Here is a 25,672-nt window from a genome sequence, read left to right as displayed (position 1 = left end):
CCTTTGTTAAACCCCTCTTGGAAAAGCCCATTGAACACCCAAACGACCCAGCCACCTGTTGTCCTATCTCCAGCACGCCTTTCAACTCATATACCAACAGCTCCTTGACTATGTTGAGATCAACAACCTCCTCTATGAATCCCAACACGTTTCCTGCCAATGAGAGGCACAGAATCAATACTTCGATTTATTTGGGGCATGCTAAAGAACAACACAGACAGCGACCCATCAGGGGAACAATCTCATGCTACTGGGCATAGCCACAGCATTTGACAGCACCAGACATGAAATCCTCTTAAAGAGACTTCAGGGAATCCTAAGTAACGCAACAGCCCTGTGCTGGTCTGTGTCCTCCCTGACCAGGAGAACAGAAACAACTCTCTGGACCCAAACTCACGAACGACCCAATGAAGGAGAGAAAGAAATTCATGGGTGGACTTCTGGATGTAAGGCAACCGACTTAAGCTCAACTCATCTAGAATAGAACTTATGATCAGCAGTGCTACATCATCAAACTCCACATCAATTTCCTAGCCAGAGGTAAAGGCACTTTGCCCATTCCCTGCATCCACTGTGAGAAATTTGGGAGTCAAAATGGGCAGGGACCTCACACTAAAACCACAGGTCAAATACGTCGTAAGGGGCTTCCAACTTTGCAGTTTACCATGCATCATGCCTTACCTGCCCTTCGGACACATGACCATGGCAGTTATCTCTATGGTATTATCAAGACTCAACTATGTAAAAAGCCTCCACTTTGTACTGCTCGATTATCTACTCAGCAGACTATAAAGAGACCAAATCACAGCAGCCAGACCACCATTTAGACTGAAAGGGCACAAACCCATCACCCCAGCACCTCAAATACTATACTGGAATAACTTCAAAAACCCTTTGCCTCTCTCACCGCTCTTTCTACGGCTAGGACCCAGAATCCACCAAAAAGACATGCTCGCAATACATATTATTGATAACAATAAGCTCTTGAAACAATACACTAGTAACAGTGCCATCCTTTAATCAAAAAGGTCATGGCTCCTAGCTATCAAACTCTGGAACTCCATACCCAATCACCTATATACACAGTACAACCATCTAGACATCAGAAAGCATCTAAAAACCTGCCTCTTCAAGTAACTGCCCCTCCACAAGTTCACTGTTCGGAACACCCCGATCTATAGACCTACTCGCCTGTTCCTGCTCCCACAGAATGTGTCTTCAAACGAAAGTAGTTTGCAAAGGTAGCGGGCGCCCCTCTCTCGACAGAACAAGGCCTGATAACCTGTTCAGTGGTTATTAACCACTTGAGAGTTCGCAGCCACTGCTTTTACTCACTGTGCCTTTCACAGATGGGAAATATCCATTTGCATATCAGTCTTTGTCCTGCCCAGGGGCAGTCCAGCACCGAAATGCAATGGCAATTCCAACCTGAACGAGAGTACCACCAGCAACCCCATACACGTGTTTCACCCTTGTTGGGGATCATCAGTGAGGTGAAGCTGATGCCTCTCTAAGCACAGTGAGAGGGAGACCACGTCTGGTTGCCCCCAGGAGACCTAGGGTTACCAATCCCAGGTTCCTTGAAATTTAGTTTGCAAAGGTAGCGGGCGCCCCTCTCTCGACAGAACAAGGCCTGATAACCTGTTCAGTGGTTATTAACCACTTGAGAGTTCGCAGCCACTGCTTTTACTCACTGTGCCTTTCACAGATGGGAAATATCCATTTGCATATCAGTCTTTGTCCTGCCCAGGGGCAGTCCAGCACCGAAATGCAATGGCAATTCCAACCTGAACGAGAGTACCACCAGCAACCCCATACACGTGTTTCACCCTTGTTGGGGATCATCAGTGAGGTGAAGCTGATGCCTCTCTAAGCACAGTGAGAGGGAGACCACGTCTGGTTGCCCCCAGGAGACCTAGGGTTACCAATCCCAGGTTCCTTGAAATTTAGCTTGCAAAGGTAGCGGGCGCCCCTCTCTCGACAGAACAAGGCCTGATAACCTGTTCAGTGGTTATTAACCACTTGAGAGTTCGCAGCCACTGCTTTTACTCACTGTGCCTTTCACAGATGGGAAATATCCATTTGCATATCAGTCTTTGTCCTGCCCAGGGGCAGTCCAGCACCGAAATGCAATGGCAATTCCAACCTGAACGAGAGTACCACCAGCAACCCCATACACGTGTTTCACCCTTGTTGGGGATCATCAGTGAGGTGAAGCTGATGCCTCTCTAAGCACAGTGAGAGGGAGACCACGTCTGGTTGCCCCCAGGAGACCTAGGGTTACCAATCCCAGGTTCCTTGAAATTTAGTTTGCAAAGGTAGCGGGCGCCCCTCTCTCGACAGAACAAGGCCTGATAACCTGTTCAGTGGTTATTAACCACTTGAGAGTTCGCAGCCACTGCTTTTACTCACTGTGCCTTTCACAGATGGGAAATATCCATTTGCATATCAGTCTTTGTCCTGCCCAGGGGCAGTCCAGCACCGAAATGCAATGGCAATTCCAACCTGAACGAGAGTACCACCAGCAACCCCATACACGTGTTTCACCCTTGTTGGGGATCATCAGTGAGGTGAAGCTGATGCCTCTCTAAGCACAGTGAGAGGGAGACCACGTCTGGTTGCCCCCGACGGTAACTTCTGAGAGGCACTTTCTTCTCATCGTCTATTCTACCATAATGAACTCCACATGCAACGAAAAAAACAGAACCCAACATCTACCACTGAAAACATGAAATAAGCTGCCAATCCACCTGAGCAGCAGATGCAAACTAACTTCCACCTTTTCCATTTATCGTCCCACTACTCTTACCCGGTATGTCTAACCCCATGACTCAACAACCACCTCCTAAAACCTACTCCCTTTCACCAAACTCGTACATCCCCTACTGGCACTTATAACAGGCCTAGGGAACAAAGGAGGAATGCTACTAAGCAACGACTTATACATTAACTGGCAATACCACCCTTTGTGCTTTCAGTCTTTGGGCTCTCCCCTCAGGATAATATACTCCCAAATGACTAGGCTGATCCGATAGAATCACACTGACACAGGAACCATGTACTTCCGACCTGCACCCATCAACACCAAAGGTTTTTCATCTGTATATCCCGCAATCCCATCAGCGTTCCCCTCCCTCTTCTCTTACAGATCCCTGCACAGTGAGGCCAACAAAATTGGAAGAAGGGCGCTATAGAACAGCACTTTATTATTATTATTATTTTTAATCTGGCTTGATCTATGCCCACACATATATTCCATAGCTGGCCTCCTCTACACCGACACATAGGTTTCACGGCTGGCATGTTCTACGGCAACTAGCTATGTAGAAAATGGTGTATGTTAGGAACACAACAACCCCTTAAACAGGTCTATTGCCAAACCTACTATTCCCTAGTGTCTAGGGTCACCAGGACAGATATCTTGAAATATATAAAGAGAACAGAAGTCATTAAACATTCAATCAAATAGCAGAGGGCAGAGGGATAAACATGATATTGCCAGCTCAAAACACCAATTATATAAGAAAGAATTGATCTCAAAAAGTTTATTTTTATTATTGTTGTGGACATATAATGCTAAAGAAGTCTAAACAAAATTTAGACACACCTTAAAACCAGGTAAAACAGGATAAAATACGAAAAACATACAAATATAGAATTCAAAAAAACAAATTGCACATAAAACTAACCAAGTAACAAAAAATACAACAATTATTACATAAAAAATCAAACAGAAATGGATTTGTTGTAATTCAAACAAAGACCCAACATGTTTCTGTCTAATGAATTATAGATGTCCGACATTCATCAGGGGTAATGTATTCTCTCACTCCAAAGCGTAAGAGTCCATGTTGATCCTGGTCAAAGTCAATTTTGGTAGAAAATCTTGTGTTGCACAAGTTTTCATATTCCGAATGTGGAAAAAATCAACAATACCTTCAATTTGGATCGTAAATGGGTAGAAAAATCCCTTTACTGGGTACAAGATGGATATACTTCTTGCCTCAAATTTTATTATGTAAATCAAGAATAGAGGGTGTCCCTTGGCCTGCTTTGTATCACATACCTTTCTCAGAGGGATTTGGGCCTTCTCTGTATGCTGGCAGCATGTGTAGCCACCAGGCGGCACTGGGGAGGCCTTTGCAGCCACATAATTCCGACCATCCTCTTAGTTCCAACAGGAAACTGAGTCAAACATGGCTAGCCTGTTCCTGTTGGAACTAAGAGGACAACTGGAATTATTTGGCTGCAAAGGCCTCCACAGTGCCGCCTGGTGGCTACACATGCTGCCAGCATACAGAGAAGGCTCAAATCCCTCTGAGAAAGGTATGTGATACACAGCAGGCCAAGGGACACCCTGCACAGTGAAACTGGATGTGGCCCACCCCACATCCAGCCAACAAAGAAAGGCCACAGTGGACAGCAAGCACACATGGCTACCTGCATAAAACAGTCTCCAGCCTGCAGGAAAGAGCAGCACGATAAAGGAGAATGTCAGAGGAAGATGCTTCAACAAGAATCTGCTAATGACCTTGTACTGGCCATCCTCGCCCAGTGCTTCAGCCAAGGAAAACTGAAGCATGCAAGGGAACCAACAAAAAAACGTGAGGAATCCCTGCAAGGGGATTTAAAAGCGATATTGCTAGTGCAGGAGGAACTCCCCACTATATGAGACCAAATAATGAAAGGCTGTCGAATCGTCCTGCCCAAGTCACTGAGACAAGTGGTCGATCTGGCCCATGAAGGACATAGAGGTGTAGTGTCAACAAAATTAATTCTGGGACAGGAGATCTGGCTTCCAGGACTGGACAAACAAGTGGAGAACACCCTAAAGAACTGTGCAATATGCAGCGCCATAGCGCCAGCCCCGCAACCAAACCCATTTCAGATGTCACCACTCCCTGGCCGCGTATAGGAGGAGCTGGCCGTCGCCTTCTTTGGACCCCTCCAAGACGACACAAATGCCTCAATAGTGATTGACGAATTTTCAAGGTACCCAGAAGTACAAATAGTACCTTCCATTGCGGCAATAGCGGTCATCCCTGGTCTTGACCGCATACTCACGGCATATGGTATCCCTCAAATCATAAAGTCAGACAATGGCCCACCGTCCACCAGCCTTTATTTTGCAAACTTCGCTCAGGACATGGGATTCAAACATCGGAAAAATATGCCTCTCTGGCCACAAGCCAATGGCATGGCCGAACGCTTCATGGGCAATCTCAAGAGAACGTTGCAGGTGGCGCATCTGTCCCACAAACCTTTTGAGCAAATGTTGCACCAGCTCCTCCGTGACTACCGCCACACCCCCCACAGCACCACCGGCAAATACCCTGCAGACCTCCTGTTTGGTCGCAGATTGCGGACCAGGCTGCCGCAAAGACCCATGCAGGGCAACACCACACTGCAGGATGACGGATTCAGGGCGAAAGACGCTGAAGAAAAACGAAAAATGACAATCTCAGCCTATGAAAAGAGGGGCGTCAGAGAACAAAGTTTCAAGGACGGCGACTGAGTGCTCGTACGTCAGGCCCAGAGAAGGAAGGGAGACCCCCACTTCGCACCCAGCCCCCTCACAGTCACTAAAGTTAAAGGCACCAATGTCACAGCAGTGAACACAGAAGGACAGACAATTACAAGGAACTTCAAAGAATCCCACGGAGACATGTCACCCTGGGAAGCTTTGAAGGAGGAACAGAAGAGCTGTGAAAACCAAGGGACGTGGACTGATGCAGAGGGCCCATATTGTGGAGACGAGGGGGTCTCTGGCTGAGAGGTCACAGATGATGATGGTGAGTGGCTTATGAGTCCCCCCGATACAGCCCAGAACTTCAAAGGGCAAGCCACCCCATCCGGGCATAAACTAAACCTATAAGACTCATTGAAGAGATGGGTTAACCGCCGACTCAGTATTTAAAAAGGGGGACTGTTGTCAAGTTCCAACATATAGTTTGTCCAAATCGTTATGTGGAGGTTGGGCTAGGGTGGGTGTGGGACGCAAGGGAGGAGAAGTTACGTGGGGATAGAAAAGAGTAGTAAATAAAGGAAGGAGTCGAGACCGGTCATCTTCTGTGGGGGCCTCCGTTATTTGCAGCGGCGCTGCGCATTTACTAGAGCAGCTCAGCTGCTCCCCTCTGAGTGACACACATACACTCTGCCAGCTGGCTTGCTCTACACCTGCACACATTTCACTGCTGGTCTGCATGATGCCCTCCCCTCACACAGGTTTTACAAGTAACCAGGAACACACAGGTTCAACCACCCACCTGCCACCATAATCCGCAGGGAAGTCAGCCCCCTGACCTACAGAGGAGGCGAGATGGGCCGACAAACCCCAACCAAGAATGTTGGTAGCTTCCATCAAGAGGCAACCGAAGACTCACTCCAGAGGCTTCACCAACCGACCGATTTACTAACCCACCTCCCCCTTCCTGCTCCCCTAACATAACCCCCAACACTAGACTTGACTAGGGGCTAGCCACACTGCACACTGCACACACCAAGAATCAATCTAATATTTGCACCCTATCGTCTCTTTGAGACTCTGGAAACAAACCTAGAGGGAACTTCCCGGCACATGGTCCATAAATACATCAACTACACATTTACACAACAACAAAATGGACAGTCATAGTCCATCAGCCATCAGTGACTCTGGACCCCTTTTGGATACAACTAACCAGTGTGCACAACCACAATCCACCCAACATCACACGACACACACACCAAAACAAACACTAGCACACATCCGAGGCACTGAGTACAACACATAACGTTAGAACACGCAGGGCCTCCCGAACCAACTCCCACATGCAAAACAACCCTCACAGACGCGAGTTCCTCTGGTTCTGAACCTACCCTGTCATCCTATCCGCACTAACCCACCCAGCCCTCCTCTCTTTCAGAGCCATATATTTGGCCGTTCAGCTATAGCTACGGATCCTTTTTTTAATTGCTGCTATATTTATTCATATTTATTTTGGGACTTTTATCCTCAATTATAGATGTTTCTGTAAACAATAAAGGTGCAATGGTTGCTTTTCCATATTGGTTCAAATGGAATATTCACACTGGCGCTTGGAAGTCAACATTCATTGCCGCATTGCATAGACATAGCAGCATTTACTGTTATAGTAAGCCCATGTTTTTAAAGTATGCCCCATGCCAGATTCCTCTAGCTTGTAAACGCTGTTATATTAGGTGTCATGGAAAACGCCAGTGTTGCCCCAGCACAAAAAGATGACGATATTAATCAGAAAAACAAAACGTAACGGGCACAGAGAACCGCGGCATTTATTTTTAAACAAACGAAGATGAAACGGTTTAACACCATAAAAAAATTGGGCACAAACAGCTTCAATCTCACTGAAAATTGTCATTTTGTAATTGTTTTTTTTAAAAAATAGGCAATTCAACCCCAAAAGGAGGAATGGCTCAGTCAGCCCTGCCGAACGCCTGACATGCATGTCCAGGTTCAACAAAGAACTGTACGGATGTAAAGATCCACGTAGAGTATGTACCTACCCCTGTGTGATGAGCACATTTGGGTGCAAGTAGTAAACGTCTGACTTCTGGCACTTAGTAGTAATATTTGTCTGCAAAGTAACTTTTGAGTCATAAATTGTTGGGACCCAATATTAAATATATAATTATATATTAATGAAATATAGAATTGTCCTTGCATTGGGAAATGGGAGTTGGGCCCCAATAGAGTGGCCGATGCCTCAGCCATTTTAACCTTAAATCCGAATTCTTTGGCTGTCCGTAGGAGTACATAGGGTTCATGGTTATACAATTTTAATGTTTGGGTGAGTGTCGTGAAAAAGTAAATGAGTACCAATCATGAAAGACGTATTTACAATAAGGCCTAGGGTTACAGATTCCCACCAGAATAACATTTTTATAGTAGTTTATTTCAATGTACTTGTCATTTTTTAAATTAGAGTTCGTTTTGGTTTCTTGAGTCTGGTTGACCCACAGCCATACTTAAATGATTAGGCACTGCCAGCTGTCATTGGGCCTCATTATGAGTGCGGCAGCCCGGAAATAAGGGTGTCGGTAGTAATATACCGGCAACCATTCCGGCCCACCACACTACAAGTCTCCAGGCAGAGGCCATTGCACCTGCTCACATGTGGGGCACACCAGCACCCACCTGGTGAGTTTTCACAGAAGCACCAGTGCTTCCATCTCCCCACGGAGTCCTATGGGGCTCAATGGGGATTAATATTTGCCCGCACCTGACCTCCCAGGACTTGTAATATTCTAGTGGCACCAGGAAGTCAGGTGCCGTGTTGGGAGTCCCAGAACCGGCAGGGTTACTGCTGGGCTCGTAATGAGGCCCATCACCCCCCAAGAGCCAACATATTTGTTGGCCAAACATGAATATATGCTTGATATTTATAACATCTTTATTGTTAGGGTGATTTTTCTTTTCAAAAGGAAATGTGTACCAACCGAGGGTGCATTAGGTATTTAATGAATCAGTCATACAACACATATGACCAATTTAACCCTCTTTGTCCATTCTTATGTTCCCAGAATGCTCCTAAATATGCAAAACAGCCAGAACCTCATTGATTATATTGCTGCCACTGCCCATTATCATTGGAGGTTGTTCTAATTCACATACAAACTATATTAAGCAATCCCTTTTATGCTTGAATACACATCATAAGCATATTTTTAAACTATTGCAAAACTGATGATTTATCCTCCGGAAAAGTATAGGTTAAAAATGATGCATCATTTTACAATATTAAACGCTTCAATGTCAGTGTGTAGTCTGTACTTAGTGATTCAAGTATGCAACCCTTTAATCATAGACCTATCAGTGAGATTTAAAGATGCGTGCTTATTCTTATGTTTCCAAAATGCTCTTTAATTTTATGCAAAACAGCCAGAAACACTTGTTGGTTCTGTTTGTCCCTTTCTCCTTTATCATAGGGGTATTCGTTTGGAGTAGAATGGGGGGTGGCAGGCTGTCCCTCTTGGGTAGGTAAACTTCTACCAGAAAATAATGGATATGCTTATTCTAGGTTTTAATAATGTGTTTTGCGCAATAAAACAAGTGTAACATGTTTACTATGACTACGATATAAACAAGAAGTGATCATTAGAAATGAACACTAAAATGTGTACAAGAGTGTTTTTGCAATATTAGTGTAATTATATAATTTCAATTTTATCATTAGCTTCTTTTGGAGAAAAAACCCGCCACCCCCACCCCTTTCAAGAAATCTGTGTTTATTCCCTGTTGTCATTGCTGTCGCCCTACGGTTGGAATGACTCGATCAGACATGCAACCTTCGTCTGCAGAGAGATAGAGGAAAGCAGAGAGAGAGAGGGTGGGGGAGGGGGAAAGAGAGGGAGTAAAATATAGCAGGGGAGAGACGAGTGAGAGAGAGCACTAGACTGGAGTTAGGTACACTGGGCACAGCTGGTAAATAACCTGCATACTTTCCCCACTTAATAGCACTCTTTCATTTGCCACAAATATCCACATGGAGAGGCCTCCAGTTTGTTTTGGTTCTGCAAGTCCTATTGTTTTCCATACAGTACGTTTGTTTACCATCATACATGTAGGACTGTAAGTACCAGCATGGAACATGATGTGTGAGTACAAGTCATGAAAAGGTGATAATCTCGTATCTTGCATGAGGCCACTGGAGATTTTACTGTTGTACTTTTGAGGCCTTTGCAAACATACAACAAACCCAATTGCACCATTAGCTGAAGTGCTTGCAGCCATGATTTCACATGCAGCTTAGCTTGTTGCTAGACATTGCCACAATCAAATGAGCCCATGTTCTGTGGCATGTCTTCGCGATTCACAGCACAAATAAATACACAGAGGAAACTACTGTTTTGTGTCTATATAAAGGGGTAGAAATCCGTAAAAAGAAAACTGCTAACCGGGCGCCTAAATGATGGCATATGGGCGAGAACGTATTCACGCCAGAGATTCCGGGTACACTGCCCCCGCTTCCCCCCTTTGCTCAATACTTTTGGGTGTTCTCGGCAGAAGGGACCAGGAGGAGTTGAAGGCTCTGGGAAGCAGACTCTGAATGACATGGTCACAACAGCCAGGATGCATGTGCGGTCACCCTCAAATGTTATCCTGCTCCTGCGAAGCCCTGCATTATACTGCCAAACCATTTACTTACTGTTACAGACTAAATGGGACACTTATTTATGGGGGTGGGAGCAGGCTCGGACTGGCCTATAAGGCAATGCCCGAACCAAAAAAACACAAAATGCCAGTGTGGGCCAGTTTATTTGGTCAAAGTGGGCCAGTTTGTTAAGTTACTTCAGCATGCGGCTAGTAGTTTTGGCCAGTGTTACTGAATACGTATTCTTTAAAATGCCCAATTTGCGTCACATGTTATCAAAAACCTCCCCCGTGGGTACTACTCGAACAGTCTGTCACAAAGGGAATGAATGGCCATTTGCAACGGTGGGCCACTTTTTCATTGGTGGGTGAGACCATTTGATGCCCCAGTCCGACCCTGGGTGGGAGAGGTCATATGTAGGAAAAGAGACTGTGGTCTAGGAGGACATAGTCACAAACGTGAGGAGCGTTTATTTACTCCTACAGCCTGTCCCCTTTTCTTCCTACTGTCAGAGGACCATCGAGCGTACAGCTTGATTTATTTGGTGGTGGATTTTTATAAGAATTGCCTTCTCAGAAAAGATTCCTCCAAATGGAATCACCAAAAATGGCAGCATACCTTCGACTTGAATAAAGGGAATAATACTTGCAAAAAAAGGGGGTGTGGGTGGTAACAATATGGCATCTCTGCAAATGACATCCAGGGGCAGGTGTCTCTGGTGCCGTGCTTAACTTTCAGCGTGTGGGAAGGACCCATTTTGGTGGTTGGTATGCGTGAAGGCAATAACACTATCCAGGGAGCTGTGGTAGCTTTGGCAGCTTTAACACTGGGGCCCTATTCATGGAATAGTGCGCATAGATCCCGCAAAGCCTGCGCACCGAGAGCGACTCTGCGCGTGCCTGTGCGCAGAAGATTATCTGCGCGCTCCACGTAATCATGGAATTGTTTGCACAAAGTATCCGTATGCGCAGGCCGTGGCCGGAACGCCCCGACATGCCCCCACGCTAAGCAGAAACAGCCTGAAACAGCTACCTTTGTGTGCTCCCCTTGGCACGAATACATGCACTCTTCAAATAGTGCGTGGTTTCCCCCACAAGCAGGCCTGCATCTCGGGGGTCCTGCGCAGGGCCCCCGTAACTGTAAACGGAACCCCGACAACATGCATACAATTTATGGTATCTCAGGTAAAACTCGGAAACTCTACGTGCGAACCCTCGTAAACCATTCCTGCACCCTGCTACACTGCATACACGCACCCCTGAGTTCGATCGGAACCCCTGCTGTGTACACGCACCCCTAAATCCGACACCCGATCTTACCTCTACGCAGTGAATCCTATGCGCAAATGCCTGTATGCCTGCCTTCGGTGGCGGATAGTATGAGGGCTTTGCGTGTCCATTACCCCGCCGAGAGGTTGTGCGGGCAAATACATGAATACATATCGTTCTGCGCAATAGTGGGCGTGTGATGGACTGTCTGCAAGCTGTCCCTCATAGCACCCACATGTTCCCTTGTTCATCCTCATTTTCCGAGTTCCGCCCCCTTCCCTGCCCTCTGCGCAGGCCACACCAAGCCACAACCACACTCTGCGTGGTGAATCATGCAAGCCACTCGGCCGCTCGCAGAGACGTGCCAAGCCTGCGCGAAGTCACCACAAAGTACGCAAAAGTGATGTGCAGTCGATTCTGTGAATCGACAAACAGGATTTTGCACGCAGTTTGGCACGCAAAGTCACGATTTTCCACGCAGATAATTCCATGAATTGGGCCCTGTGTGTTTTCCTCCTATGTGGGACGAAAGCTCTACAAGGGAATTCATCATTGTTTGTTCTTTATAGATAAAGGGCCAGATTCATTGAATTTCTTGCACGGTTCAAAGTGACTTTGCACTGCCAAGACAAACCCTGAGTCACGGAACTGTGCAAAGTGTATTGTTGCAGTCCAAAATAAACTTTGCACTGACTTTGCACTACAAAAAAACACTTTGCACAGTTCCATGAATCAGGGTTTGTGTCTGCAGTGCAAAGGCCACTTTGAGCCATGCAAAGATTCCATGAATCGGGCCCTAAATGTCATGTACCTGTTGACATGCAGGAAATGTAGGACACTTTCGGCCCCAGAGAAGGTATTCCCTCTTCTAGGTATGGGATGGTGTGGTAGAGGATTTGTAAAGCGTGACTCATCGCCTCAAAGGAGGCAGCAGGCAAGCCTGCGAGGGTCATCTCCTGGTTGATGTCACTTAGGCAAAAAAAGAGGGCTGTGTTCTCAGAACCTCCTTCGCGCCTTTGCTGGCGGTGAAGAGTTCATTGGCACCGAGAGAATGAAGTTATCTTACATGTTGCGCTGATGCTACGCTCCCAAAAGGGCCGTCTTCCATCAGACAGTATTGAAAATCCACTGAAGCCATAGGCGCAAAAGCTTTGTGGGCCAAAACAGACACAATAAAGTTAAGATGCAATGAAGGGCAGGGAGTTATGTTTGTTTGTTTTTTTATTTAAAGAGCACTCCAAACCCAAGGGTATCTAGGCACGTTACAAGAATGTTCAGTTTCTTGGTTGCATTGCATACATTTCAAGGTTACATTAAACACAAAGGTTACATAATGGGACTGCACCAGTTATTTACAGAGATACAGGTACAGTTTACTACTGTGTTCTAGGGATGAAGGAAACTCCAGCACCAATAACGGTCCAGCTGAAGTGTCGGAAATCAGCCTTAATTCCTCCCCCCACCATACAGTCAGTGTGACGTAAATTTAAGAACAGCATCCAAAGACGCCTTGGGCCAATTCATACGCCTGCCTTGGCAACGCAAACAGGCCCGGGTCCGCTTGCTTTGATATTGGTAGCACACAGAAGTCTGCTTTTCTGCCCGAATGTTCTCGAAATTCTCTGCATATAGAACTAAGTGCCCACATATCAGGTCTTCAGGCAGCAGGCTGATTGCCCCAGGCCCCGTACCGTACAAAGTACGGCACGATGGAGGGCCTGGGGGGTTAGGCGCAGGGTGTGGGACGAAACGGCGCGAAATGCAAGGGGAGGGGCAGCCAGGCGGCGCCCCCACCCATGGTGCTGCCAGGAAACAAGCAATACAACAGGAAAAGGTGCGAAGGAAAAGCAACAGGGGGGCCAGGGGAAGCCCGGCCCCCAAAGGGACAACAAAGGAGCAGGGGAGTATAAGTAACCCCGCAGAAACCAAGAGAAGGACAAACCAGGAAGGAGCTCACCTCTGACGGGTAAGCTCCCAGGGCCTGGAAAAGGGGGAGAAGGAAACATTTTTTCTTTTCCCCTTTTCGTTTTTCGACAGTCACTTTCACTCACCTCGTTCGGGTAAGCTGAAGGAACTGGGCGGAAGAAGGAGAAGCGGCCCGCTCACCTCGCTCGGGTAAGCTGCGGCCTCGGAGTGAAGACAGGATGGCTGCCAACTCAATCACCCGCCGAGGGCCAGCAGAGGAGGGACGCCGGCAGAGGAGATCCTAGGAAGATGCGCGGCGGAGAGAAGATCCAGAAAGGTCCCACGAAGGCGGAGTGCACCCCAGGGCTCCAGAGCACACTGCTGGAAGACTGCTGGGAGCTGCGAGTGCCTTGCCAGGTCGGAACCCCAAATCAGAAGCCGGAGGTCTGCGGGCGTAAGAGAAGATGACTGCCGTGCAGGAGAAGTGCCGTGTTAAGTTGAGGCAGCCGGACGGAGCCAGGAAGACCACTGCAAGGCTGCCGAGAGGGAACGCCAGCCGAGAAAAGAGGACCAACAGTAGCAGCCGAAGAGGTAGCTGAACAAGGCAGCAAGGAGCGCGGAATCAGCGGGCGCTCAGAAACGAGTCATCGGCAGCAGAGAGAGAAACCGCAACGAGACCTGCGTGTGGTGAGAAGGGGAAGCGGTTACAAGCGCCGTATGAAGCCGGCGGATACTAGGTAAACAAAACGAAGGAGCGGCGAGTAAGGGGCGTGGCTTGTACGGGGCATATATAATTGGAAGGAGCGGCAAACGCTCGAAGTACCGGGACACACTGATATCTTAAAGGGGCAGTTACAATTAATGTGGTTGTGTGCTGCAACGGAGGGGAAAGGCCCGGCTGGGAGAAGAACAACGCAACATTTAGGAGGCAGGGAACACACCGCTTGGGGGTGGCACCAAGAGTGGTAGCAGCTGCAGTTAAAGCAGACAAAGAAAGGGGACCTCTCATGACTAAATACGGCAGACCAACAATGAGAAAGGACCCACAGGGCAGGTCCACGAAGGCAAGGGGATGGTATATAAACGACAAGGTAAAGGGGAAAAAATATGGAGAAAAGAGTTGGTTGACATTTATTCTCTGCTAAGAAGAGTGATGAATGGGTCAATAGAAGATATAAAAGAAGACGAGAAAGGCCTACTGAGGAGGGCAACAGTAGTAAAGAGCTTCGGCAGCTGGATGAGTGCCTTCCAGACAAATGCCCACCAGTATATTACAGAAATTCCCAGAGGACGGGATAGCATGGGTAGCATATCAGCAGAGGGCGTTAAAAATATACAAGGCATGCAGGGGGGATGCATGGAATGAATAGGACCACGAGTTTAGATGAGAAATGGTTTGCTGTCCGGATATGGGATGCGACTTTTTTAACCTGACATATTCAACGTATTAAAAGAAGAGTTGATCAGGAAAAAGGAATCACAGAAATGGCTAGGTATGCAAGGGGAAGAGGAATATTTCAGGGGCAAATGTCTACATATGGGGCGTGCCAGCTCTTGGCATATGGATAGTGGGGAGGTTCAGTCCAGCAAGGGGCAGTCCGCTAAAAGGGAGGAACAAGGCCACCGTGACAGAACTGCAAGCATTAGCTGAAAAACTAAATACGGCGGGAAGGGTCATAGAACAAGGGAAAGTGGTTTTCTAAAGAAGCATTGAGCCAAGGACAAGGGGGCCGGGATGGGGCTCCACATAGGTAGGATACGAGGAGGAACCAAGGGGAAAAGAGTGTTGCTCACGGGTGCGGCAAGAGAACTTGGCGTCGGCGCAACACTAGGGTGAGAGTGGTGCACGGAGAAATGACCAAAAGCAGGGCAGGAGGCTGCATGAGCTAGGAATAACACGCAGGCGGGAATGGTTTCCTAGCTGGGTAGCATTATGTGCAGCGGGAGAGTAGCTGAATAAAAAAAAAAAAAAAAGAAATAGCGGTGCAGTCGGATAACATGGCAGTGGTGCATGGGTCGAGTAAAGGGGGTGCATCATGCCCAGTGGTAGTAAAAGTGTAGCTGTCACCTTGGCGCATTTTCAGTGGCGAGAGGTGCAGGGATCCAAGGCCGGGCGCCAGAAAGGAGAAAACGCCCACGCCAAAGAAGGCATGGGTCCCATCAAAAACTCTGGAAAGGGAAGAACAGTTGACTATACGGTTAACTCAAAAAAGTTTTTAAAAAAAATAAAAAAAAAAATATATTTTTCGGCGGAGAAAAGGTGTGAATGCTTGGTAAGGGCATTGGCCAAAGCGAAAAGGAAAAGTGGAAATGTCCATGAAAAGCTCTGGAATGATAAGAACAGCTAACTACAAGGTAACGCAAAAAGGAAAAGGAAGACCACAGGGGAGTGCAATGTGAAAAAAAAAAAAAAAATTGCTGCAGAGGAAGTGTGTGAAGGTTTGGAAGAGGCATTGGCCAAAAGGAAAAAGAAAAGTCCATTAAAAACCTGGAAAGGAAGGTACGGTTGACTACAAAGGTTGACTCAAAAGGGAAAAAGGATACAGGGCGGGTCATAAACAAGCGAGCAAGGAACGCCCTAACGTACAAAACAGGTAAGCAGTACGAGAAGCAGGTCATAAATGCAGTGGTGGAAACAGGAGCGCAGGAAGTGGGTGTAATTTCGGCAAAAAGGGGTGAATGTTGGGAGAAGGCATTGGCCAAAGGGAGAAAGAAAAGCTGGGCCGAGGCATACCATGGGGCTTTCAGGGCAGGGGAACTAATGGCCCGTCACACAATAGATGGGGATGGCCAGGCAAAAAGCAAGGTTAGTATACCAGTCGGGTAGAGGGAGAGCAATATACCTAAACTGCATCGGAGAGAAGGACCACTACCATAGAGGCAGCAGCAGCGGGTAGACTGCATAGCATGGCACGCAATGGGGGGAAAAACGGAAAGTTTCATGTCAGAATTTATAGCACAGAGAATCAGGGGCGCACTTGTCGACTAAGGGAAGGGGGGTTTTTGTTATAGCAACATTCTCAGGGCAGATAGGGGCGCTTTTGGGGGGACCTGAGCGGCTGAAGCAACATCCACTCAGGTGTGGCGGCACGTGTCCGGGGTCGGATGCCCAAGGGTAACAAAGACTTGCTGAGGAGAAGGCTGGGCATCTCCGCCAACCCTGGACACGATGTGCCCAAAAGCATCTGGTGTGATGTATTCTATTATGTTATGTTTTGGTGTTATTTTCAGTAGAAAATAAATAAGCCTACGGCCTATAAGTTTTCCACACCCAAGTCTGCTTGTCATATTATTTCATAGTCGGGGTACAAGGAACAAGAGCGAAGGGGGGGGCCCACACTACTCAGCCTATGCCCCAGGCCCCGTACCGTACAAAGTACGGCACGATGGAGGGCCTGGGGGGTTAGGCGCAGGGTGTGGGACGAAACGGCGCGAAATGCAAGGGGAGGGGCAGCCAGGCGGCGCCCCCACCCATGGTGCTGCCAGGAAACAAGCAATACAACAGGAAAAGGTGCGAAGGAAAAGCAACAGGGGGGCCAGGGGAAGCCCGGCCCCCAAAGGGACAACAAAGGAGCAGGGGAGTATAAGTAACCCCGCAGAAACCAAGAGAAGGACAAACCAGGAAGGAGCTCACCTCTGACGGGTAAGCTCCCAGGGCCTGGAAAAGGGGGAGAAGGAAACACTTTGCCACCCAACCCACCCTGCAAAAAGGAAGGAAAGGAGATAGAAGGAGGAACCGGAACGCCGAGTACCTTCTTCGGTACACGGTAGAAGAAAGTCGTAGGCGGCGGCACGTGTCCGGGGTCGGATGCCCAAAGGTAACAAAGACTTGCTGAGGAGAAGGCTGGGCATCTCCTCCAACCCTGGACACGATGTGCCCAAAAGCATCTGGTGTGATGTATTCTATTATGTTATGTTTTGGTGTTATTTTCAGTAGAAAATAAATAAGCCTACGGCCTATAAGTTTTCCACACCCAAGTCTGCTTGTCATATTATTTCATAGTCGGGGTACAAGGAACAAGAGCGAAGGGGGGGGGCCCACACTACTCAGCCTATGCCCCAGGCCCCGTACCGTACAAAGTACGGCACGATGGAGGGCCTGGGGGGTTAGGCGCAGGGTGTGGGACGAAACGGCGCGAAATGCAAGGGGAGGGGCAGCCAGGCGGCGCCCCCACCCATGGTGCTGCCAGGAAACAAGCAATACAACAGGAAAAGGTGCGAAGGAAAAGCAACAGGGGGGCCAGGGGAAGCCCGGCCCCCAAAGGGACAACAAAGGAGCAGGGGAGTATAAGTAACCCCGCAGAAACCAAGAGAAGGACAAACCAGGAAGGAGCTCACCTCTGACGGGTAAGCTCCCAGGGCCTGGAAAAGGGGGAGAAGGAAACATTTTTTCTTTTCCCCTTTTCGTTTTTCGACAGTCACTTTCACTCACCTCGTTCGGGTAAGCTGAAGGAACTGGGCGGAAGAAGGAGAAGCGGCCCGCTCACCTCGCTCAGGTAAGCTGCGGCCTCGGAGTGAAGACAGGATGGCTGCCAACTCAATCACCCGCCGAGGGCCAGCAGAGGAGGGACGCCGGCAGAGGAGATCCTAGGAAGATGCGCGGCGGAGAGAAGATCCAGAAAGGTCCCACGAAGGCGGAGTGCACCCCAGGGCTCCAGAGCACACTGCTGGAAGACTGCTGGGAGCTGCGAGTGCCTTGCCAGGTCGGAACCCCAAATCAGAAGCCGGAGGTCTGCGGGCGTAAGAGAAGATGACTGCCGTGCAGGAGAAGTGCCGTGTTAAGTTGAGGCAGCCGGACGGAGCCAGGAAGACCACTGCAAGGCTGCCGAGAGGGAACGCCAGCCGAGAAAAGAGGACCAACAGTAGCAGCCGAAGAGGTAGCTGAACAAGGCAGCAAGGAGCGCGGAATCAGCGGGCGCTCAGAAACGAGTCATCGGCAGCAGAGAGAGAAACCGCAACGAGACCTGCGTGTGGTGAGAAGGGGAAGCGGTTACAAGCGCCGTATGAAGCCGGCGGATACTAGGTAAACAAAACGAAGGAGCGGCGAGTAAGGGGCGTGGCTTGTACGGGGCATATATAATTGGAAGGAGCGGCAAACGCTCGAAGTACCGGGACACACTGATATCTTAAAGGGGCAGTTACAATTAATGTGGTTGTGTGCTGCAACGGAGGGGAAAGGCCCGGCTGGGAGAAGAACAACGCAACATTTAGGAGGCAGGGAACACACCGCTTGGGGGTGGCACCAAGAGTGGTAGCAGCTGCAGTTAAAGCAGACAAAGAAAGGGGACCTCTCATGACTAAATACGGCAGACCAACAATGAGAAAGGACCCACAGGGCAGGTCCACGAAGGCAAGGGGATGGTATATAAACGACAAGGTAAAGGGGAAAAAATATGGAGAAAAGAGTTGGTTGACATTTATTCTCTGCTAAGAAGAGTGATGAATGGGTCAATAGAAGATATAAAAGAAGACGAGAAAGGCGTACTGAGGAGGGCAACAGGTAACAAAGACTTGCTGAGGAGAAGGCTGGGCATCTCCTCCAACCCTGGACACGATGTGCCCAAAAGCATCTGGTGTGATGTATTCTATTATGTTATGTTTTGGTGTTATTTTCAGTAGAAAATAAATAAGCCTACGGCCTATAAGTTTTCCACACCCAAGTCTGCTTGTCATATTATTTCATAGTCGGGGTACAAGGAACAAGAGCGAAGGGGGGGCCCACACTACTCAGCCTAAAGGAAAGCAAATGTAGAGCGGGATGAATACTGCTCCTGCCCTGCATGAGCTCGTGAAAGCAGGCGCTAACAGGCCTATCAGGAAGAAGTGACCCGAGCGACTGTGGCTGGCCTTCCCGCCTTCCTTCGAGAAAATGGCCTCCGCATTGCAGAAGGAAATTGTCCCTTAGAGAAGAGCCCCACCTTGTCCGTCCCGAAGGCCGCATAGTGGGCATTGTTTAAGCGCGTGGGTTGCAATGCAAACAGGAACAGCAGGCGGCCTGGAAGATGGGCCACCACAGGGAAAAGTGTTGGGGAATAAACCAAGTAGTGGGGATTAAACCAGTGCCACAGCTGGCGAGCCATATCACATAGCTGTCTGGATCCCCTTTTGACAACTTATTCACATATAATATCGGTGCTGTTGTCCATAAGAATCGGAACCCTTGCACGTGTCAGATATGAGAGAAAGGACATGGAGGGCTGGGAATCTGGTCTTTGGTGTCAATATGCTGTATTTAGTGGTGATTTCTAGGTAACTACCTGAGAACGCAGTCAGTACAGAGCACCCCAAGATGAGGGGGGAATGCATGGGTAAGAGGGTTGGGGAAGTGGCATATATAGTACATAGTATCAATTATTAACAAAATGACCCTGAGAAAAGTGGTGGTGAGTAATCCAAATGGGTGTAGTGGGGAAAAAGTGCAGGGCTCTTGGCAAAAAGCCAATGAGGCAGCAGAGTCAAGTAGGAGGCCGTGACCTAGAGGCGGAGGACTTTTTTAGTTGACACGCAAACTCCTGGTGTCTAGAACCAAACGGCTGTGAAGCTTCAGGTTCCCCAGAGTGGTAACTCAGCACAAGAAGGAGGCGTTGTGGGGATTGTGACCACTGGCCATTAGTCCCAGGAGCCCAAAAGGAACTTCCGAATCCTGTTACCTGTGGGGGAATAAGGAAATTAGAGGATTGAGACATGGTTTCCTGATCCCAAAAGAGTTTAAGTGAATGTTTGAGTGCCTCATATATAGCACCAGGACCAGGGGGTACACACAGGTGGTCCAGAACCTAATTAAACGAGATAAGATCTTGGATGCCCACTGTCCTCATGTGTTTGATTACCTGGTTTCGCCCCGGAGGATGAAAGGTTTTGGGAATTACAGGGTCTCAATGATAGACAACAGATTCCGCAAGAGGATAAAGTAGGCGTTGGTAGCATTCACTGTTAGTCTGAATTGAGAAACCCAATTCAGGAGAGTTTGAATATTGCGGGAGACCTCCTTTGGAGATTGGCCAAGAAAAAGGCAGATGTCGAGACATGGGTGTGGAAGTGCAAGCCCTCCAGAGATAAATGACCAGCCAGATGCAGAGAGATGCACTGAGCCCAAAGGGAGTACTCAGTATAAGAAGTGCTAGCCCTCTGCCACAAATCAGAGCTAAAATGGAGACAAGAAAGAAAACACCATGAAGGCATGTTGCACACCGTTCTATGTGTTTCAAAGGACTTTAGGGGGTCATTAGACGTTGGGTGGTGCAGAAAAAGGGCCAGTAAAGTGGCGGTAATTCTGTCACTGGCACTTTTACTGCTCCACCAAACTACAGGTCTGCCAGTGGGGGTTACCTGATTTACCTGCAGCCAAGAGCTGGAGGTAAATCAGGCCCCAACCGGCAAAAACTGCAATTATTACCGGCAACAATATTACTGGGGCCGGTAATACCAGCATTCCCCTCCATGGAGTTCTATGGGTCTCCATGGAATGGGGATTTACCACCCTGTCCGCCACCTGGAATATCCCGGTAATACCAGGATATCAAGTGGCAGAAACGGTAGGTCAGTTTGCCGGTAATCAGCGGGATTCCGGCAAACTCATAATGACCCTCTTTTGAAAGCCTGCCGTTTGGTTGTGTATTTGGGTCGACCTGAATTGGACCAGTACTATTTTGTTTATTATGACAACCGGCCAATCATCTTCCCCCTTCCTACCTAACGCCCCCCCTACCGCAACCCCTTACTCCCACATACACATGTATATGTGTATGTAATTGTTATATTCAACCAAAAGTGCACAAATTAACTGTAGCCTCTCCAAAAAAAAGTATTTTAAAACACAGGTAACTGCACGTGTCAGCAATTTCAGACAGCCTTAAACGATATTGGAAAAATATGATTCCCAATTGCTCTCTGACCACCATACAGCACAATGCTCTAGGACTTGAGTTAGATTAGTAAATTAAACCCGTCCTACAATATATAGAAAATACTTTTTGGTATCAAGAAATAAATATTGCAGGGTTCGAAATTGCTGGGAGTTATTAGCTCCTACTCCCAGCATAGGAGAGCCGCCTGGTTACCGCTGCGGTCTGTTGCCCCACGATCCGCTTAATCTTGTATGGAAACATTGGGGAGTGTTGCAATATGGGGAGCCCCAATAGTATGAAGCTGGTGAGGGAAGGCTCCCTGATCTGCACAGCGTGTCCACTAAACCATCTATAAGCATCTGTGCAGCAGGACATTATCCAGGTGTGGCTGAGTGTATCCTTGCGGTTTTTGGTTAATGTGGTGTGAATGGTCAGGCTCTCACAACGTTTTCTAAAGGCCCAAGTAGTCATTTTTTGCTTTGACTTCAGGTCTTTTCCTGTATGATGGGAATTCCATCAGAGAGGTTAGTACTTGAGAGGACATTGTGTCTTTAGTTGGATATATTTGTTAATGAAGATTTAGATTAAAATAATGGGTTATCAAGCATTTTAGGTCGAAAGAATTTAGAAAAAGAAGTAAAACAGCCTTGAAAATGGATACTGGATCCGAACGTTTCGGCAAATTCTGAAGTGTCAACATTTCACAGCATTAGGACTGAACACTTCTGGTTTAACAGCTTGGTGCTTTGAGATCACTTATTAATCTTGACATTCTGTTTTCTGTCTATAAAAGTGAATAATTGCAATTTGCTTGAAGGTTTTCCTGTACCTGTATGTAACCGGGGAACTGTCAGGAAGACACTCTTTCCAAAATTGTTTAGATTACCTTCATGAACTCAGTGTGATGCTCGATACATGAACCTATGTTGTTTCTTTCAACTGAATTTGTTTTTCTTGTATTAAACTAAATGTCTCCTTTTTGAACTTGGGCAAAGTACTTCTTTGGAATTAAGAATTATAGTTTGAAATCTGTTTGTGATATTCATTTTTTTAATTGGATCGCGATTAGTCCCACAGGAGTGCACTAGAGGTCACCTGTTGGAAACAACAGGTTCATTTTTTTCACAGCCGTGACACCAACAGATACCAGTAGCTATGTGCTGCTCCCCAGGCAGACCTGGGTTTTGAAGGGAGGTTCTGGTGTTCACACTTCCTCAGATTGTGGACCTGTGGGGGACTTCGGATGGGTTTCTGGAGAAAGTGCATTTCGGAAGAAGCGGGGTGCCAGCTCTGGGATGACGTTTCTGTGCCAAAGGCCACACGCCACACGCTGCCTGATTCCATTTGCTCTGGGCACCTCTGTCGATTTCAAGGTACCCTCCAGGTAAATGTTCCGGAAGTTGATTAGGCTCTTGTGGAACCTTAGCCTTTCAGCCATAAAAAGCCCACCTAAGAGAAGCCGCTGACCAAGGGTAGGGTTCAGGCCCTTTATCCGACATCTGGTGCAGACCCAACATGGGGCAGCTGAGTAAATGCACCGGCATGAGGACCCATGGGTACATTTGGGTCACTCCAGTTGGGTGTGATGGGTGATCCACCGAAGGACTACGGAAGTCCCTCCTAGCTCATAGACTTGGTCGGAACCAATAACAGGATTGAGGCGCCTATGGACTCATCTTTTTTCACAATAAAGTCAAATAGCACCACTGGTACAAGGCACTTTAAGATGTCCTCCTGCCGGCCAAGTCCGGTGAAGGGAGCTACCTTAGAGAAAGTCAAATATTGTGCACAAGGCCACAGGCCCTCTCACTATAGCGCGTATGTGTCTGCCCTGGGAAAGGACCACTCGCAAGAGAGGCAATTTAGGAACCACTTTCTGTAGTGCCTGAGGCAAAGGGAAGAAGTCAGGAAGGCAAGAAGCTCCCAAGTGCTTCACTACCTGAGAGGTGCAGGAGATGCTGCCTGATCCATGCAGAGAGAAGGACTGGGGGATGGAACCGGCGACATGAGAGGGCACGGTCCAACTGTCGCGTGTGGCCATAGTTGCGCCCAGGCTGCAGTAACTTGTTTAGGAGCCTTTTTTGCAAGGATTTGCGGTCCTGGTCAATTCTCCTTTCTTGGGAGGTTTTCCTAAAAGTATGGAGAAAAAGGGGCCCGGGAATAGAAATAACTGCCGCCCTCTCGGCCGTATTCCACTGCAGCAGGATAGATACACTTTGGGCTCTACTCCTATAACACTTTCTGCAGCAGTTCTCGAACAATCAGGGACAGCTGTTCTAATTCCTGCTTGAAGAAAAGGCGCAATTCCGAAAAAATGGCCGTTCACATGTCTGCCTCTGTGCAGTGGGCAGCTGACTTTTTAAAACATGCTAATTGTATGCACCTGACAATTCTTCTCCAATATGTCAGATTATTATAAATAGATTCCAATTTTCCAGCTTCTCATCAGCTATTAATTAGAATGGTCCCAAAAAAGTGAGATTGTCCATTGTTTGTAAAATGAAGGTTTTACCGTAAACGAATGCAGTGGCGCTGCTGGGGGCACGGGTACCCCGAAAAGAAAAATCCGCACAGAATTTAGGGGCAGCCGGTGGCCCTGAGGTGGCCACATTCACCCCGTCCATGTCTTTCTTGCTGTGCCTCTTACGGCCTGATTTACAAAGCGCTTTTCAATGGCCCTTTGCCATGGTAAAACATGTGTGTAAATCAGGCCTTTGGCATTTTGACGGGCTCTTTGATATCTGTTCACATCGCATTTCAAATGGTACACGTAAAGTATACACAACAGGAGGAGCCTGGCTGGAAAATTGACCTGGCCGAATAGAAGACACTTCATTTGAACTATTTGGCCACGTAGTGTTTTTACCACAAGTGGCGCACAGGACCCCATAAGCGCCGAACTTCGGGCAGAAACGGGTAGCTTTCCGGTTCCGCCATCCACAGAGCAAGGTTTAAAGACGCCGCATGCATTGGTACACGAGAGCCACCGACTCCACACAAGGCTCCAGTGTGCTCCAACTGCCTCAACCGACGCAGGTGGCCTCGGCCACTCCGAACAAGAGCCCCCTGTGCGCTGCCCAGCCTGGCCCAGCTCAACTGCGCCTGAAGACCCTTGTGTGCCAGCGCGCCAAGTGCCCAGCTACTGCCAGCCTGGCCAGGGCCCAGTCTGAAGCATCACACACGGCACGACATTTAGGAATTCCGCAAAAGAGCACTGAAGACATGCAGTGAGTGGGGGTGTGCGACATCCAGGGGCGTCGAAAGTGCGCGCGCTCAAGCAACACATGCGGAAAAGAAAAAGGGGTGCTTACCATGGCCGCGGACCAAGGAGAGGTGCAGGAGCAGGACGGGTCCCACGCGGAGTAGAAAGGATGCTGCCAAGCTGCCTTTGTGCCACTCCTGCTGTGCCATGGTCCGCTGCAGACTGGGGGTAATCCTTGGCAGGGGGTGACTCTGCGCAGGTGTGACGGGTGGCGAGTTCTCCGGGTAGAGCTGTCGGTGCAGGTGGGACTGGGCGCAGATAGGCAGAGCGCGTGTCTATGTGCCGCCGCCGCCGCCGGGGAGCTGTAGGCACCTGGAGCAGTGCGGACCGGGACGTGGGAGCGGCTTTATCCCGCCAGGGCAGCGCAGATGGGCAGCTGGTGTGAAAAGTCACATCGCTCCGCTAGTGAATGCCTGCTGCTGGGTCAGGTCGGAGCAGACGGGAAAGAGCGAGGAAGGGGGCGGTGGAGAGGGGTGCTGAGTCGCAGGCACCAGAGTCAGGCATCGTGGCCATCTCGGGGCGCCACTCCCAGGCGGGGGCATGTTACCGCGCGCCCCCACGCCCTTCACTGTGTTGCTCTAGACGCTCCTGGCCCAAGTAGCCCAACTGCACGCCCTGGCGGCTCACCGTGTCGCCCCCACGCGGAGCACCCCACTCATGAACATACTGCGCACCTTTCACCGTACACACTGCGCACACCCGCCGCCCCGCACTCTTTAATGCGCACCTGGCGCACTCCGCGACTTACGCCAGTCACTCGCGTTGCTCCTGAAATTTAGAGCATCTATGATGCCAAACACTCGGGTGTCATTAACCCCCTACAACACACCAGCCTCTCCTCCCCTTAGGGGCGCGGTATCCCCTTGAAGAGAGACTGGTAGCGAGGGGGTTAAATGTGAAACCGTTCTGGCACAGATTCGGGTGCTGACAAGCAAGAGCACCCTTGCCAGATCGATAGTGGTCCAGTCAGAAGGACTAGTCAGTCAGAGCTACCTCCAGTCCCGCTACCAAGACACACAAACTCCCTCACCATCAGGGCGGGGTCACACGCCAAGCTGATGCTCTCTGACACACTCCCACTCACACGGTGGTAGTGGATCTGTGTTTGTTCCACTGTTTACAGTCCAGTGGGGATCATGAAAGCCACCTTTCTAGGATGAAAACGTTCATCATATAAAGTTAGACTGCATCTTTTTTATAAAAAAAAAAACCGAGTCTCCGGCAGCAGCGCAGCAGTCCAGCCCTGGGCGCGAGTTTCTGAAGTGAATCCCGGCAATG

The 25,672-nt window shown here is 48.6% G+C and overlaps 1 protein-coding gene across 1 annotated transcript in view; it reads right to left on the bottom strand.

The window, feature by feature from the left end:
• SUSD5 (sushi domain containing 5) overlaps positions 1–25,296 on the bottom strand; it is a 556,088-nt gene extending 530,792 nt beyond the window's left edge. Inside the window, exon 1 of the mRNA XM_069613132.1 lies at positions 24,444–25,296. Coding sequence (XP_069469233.1) covers positions 24,444–24,543 — 100 coding nt within the window. The 5' untranslated portion in view covers positions 24,544–25,296. The remainder of the gene's footprint in view (positions 1–24,443) is intronic.
• Positions 25,297–25,672: the final 376 nt, after the last annotated feature.

Source organism: Ambystoma mexicanum, chromosome 5p (assembly GCF_040938575.1).
Source record: "Ambystoma mexicanum isolate Mex_15411 chromosome 5p, UKY_AmexF1_1, whole genome shotgun sequence".
Lineage (NCBI taxonomy): Eukaryota > Metazoa > Chordata > Amphibia > Caudata > Ambystomatidae > Ambystoma > Ambystoma mexicanum.
The sequence above is the reverse complement of the archived record's forward strand: the minus strand, read 5'-3'. Positions and strand labels throughout refer to the sequence as shown.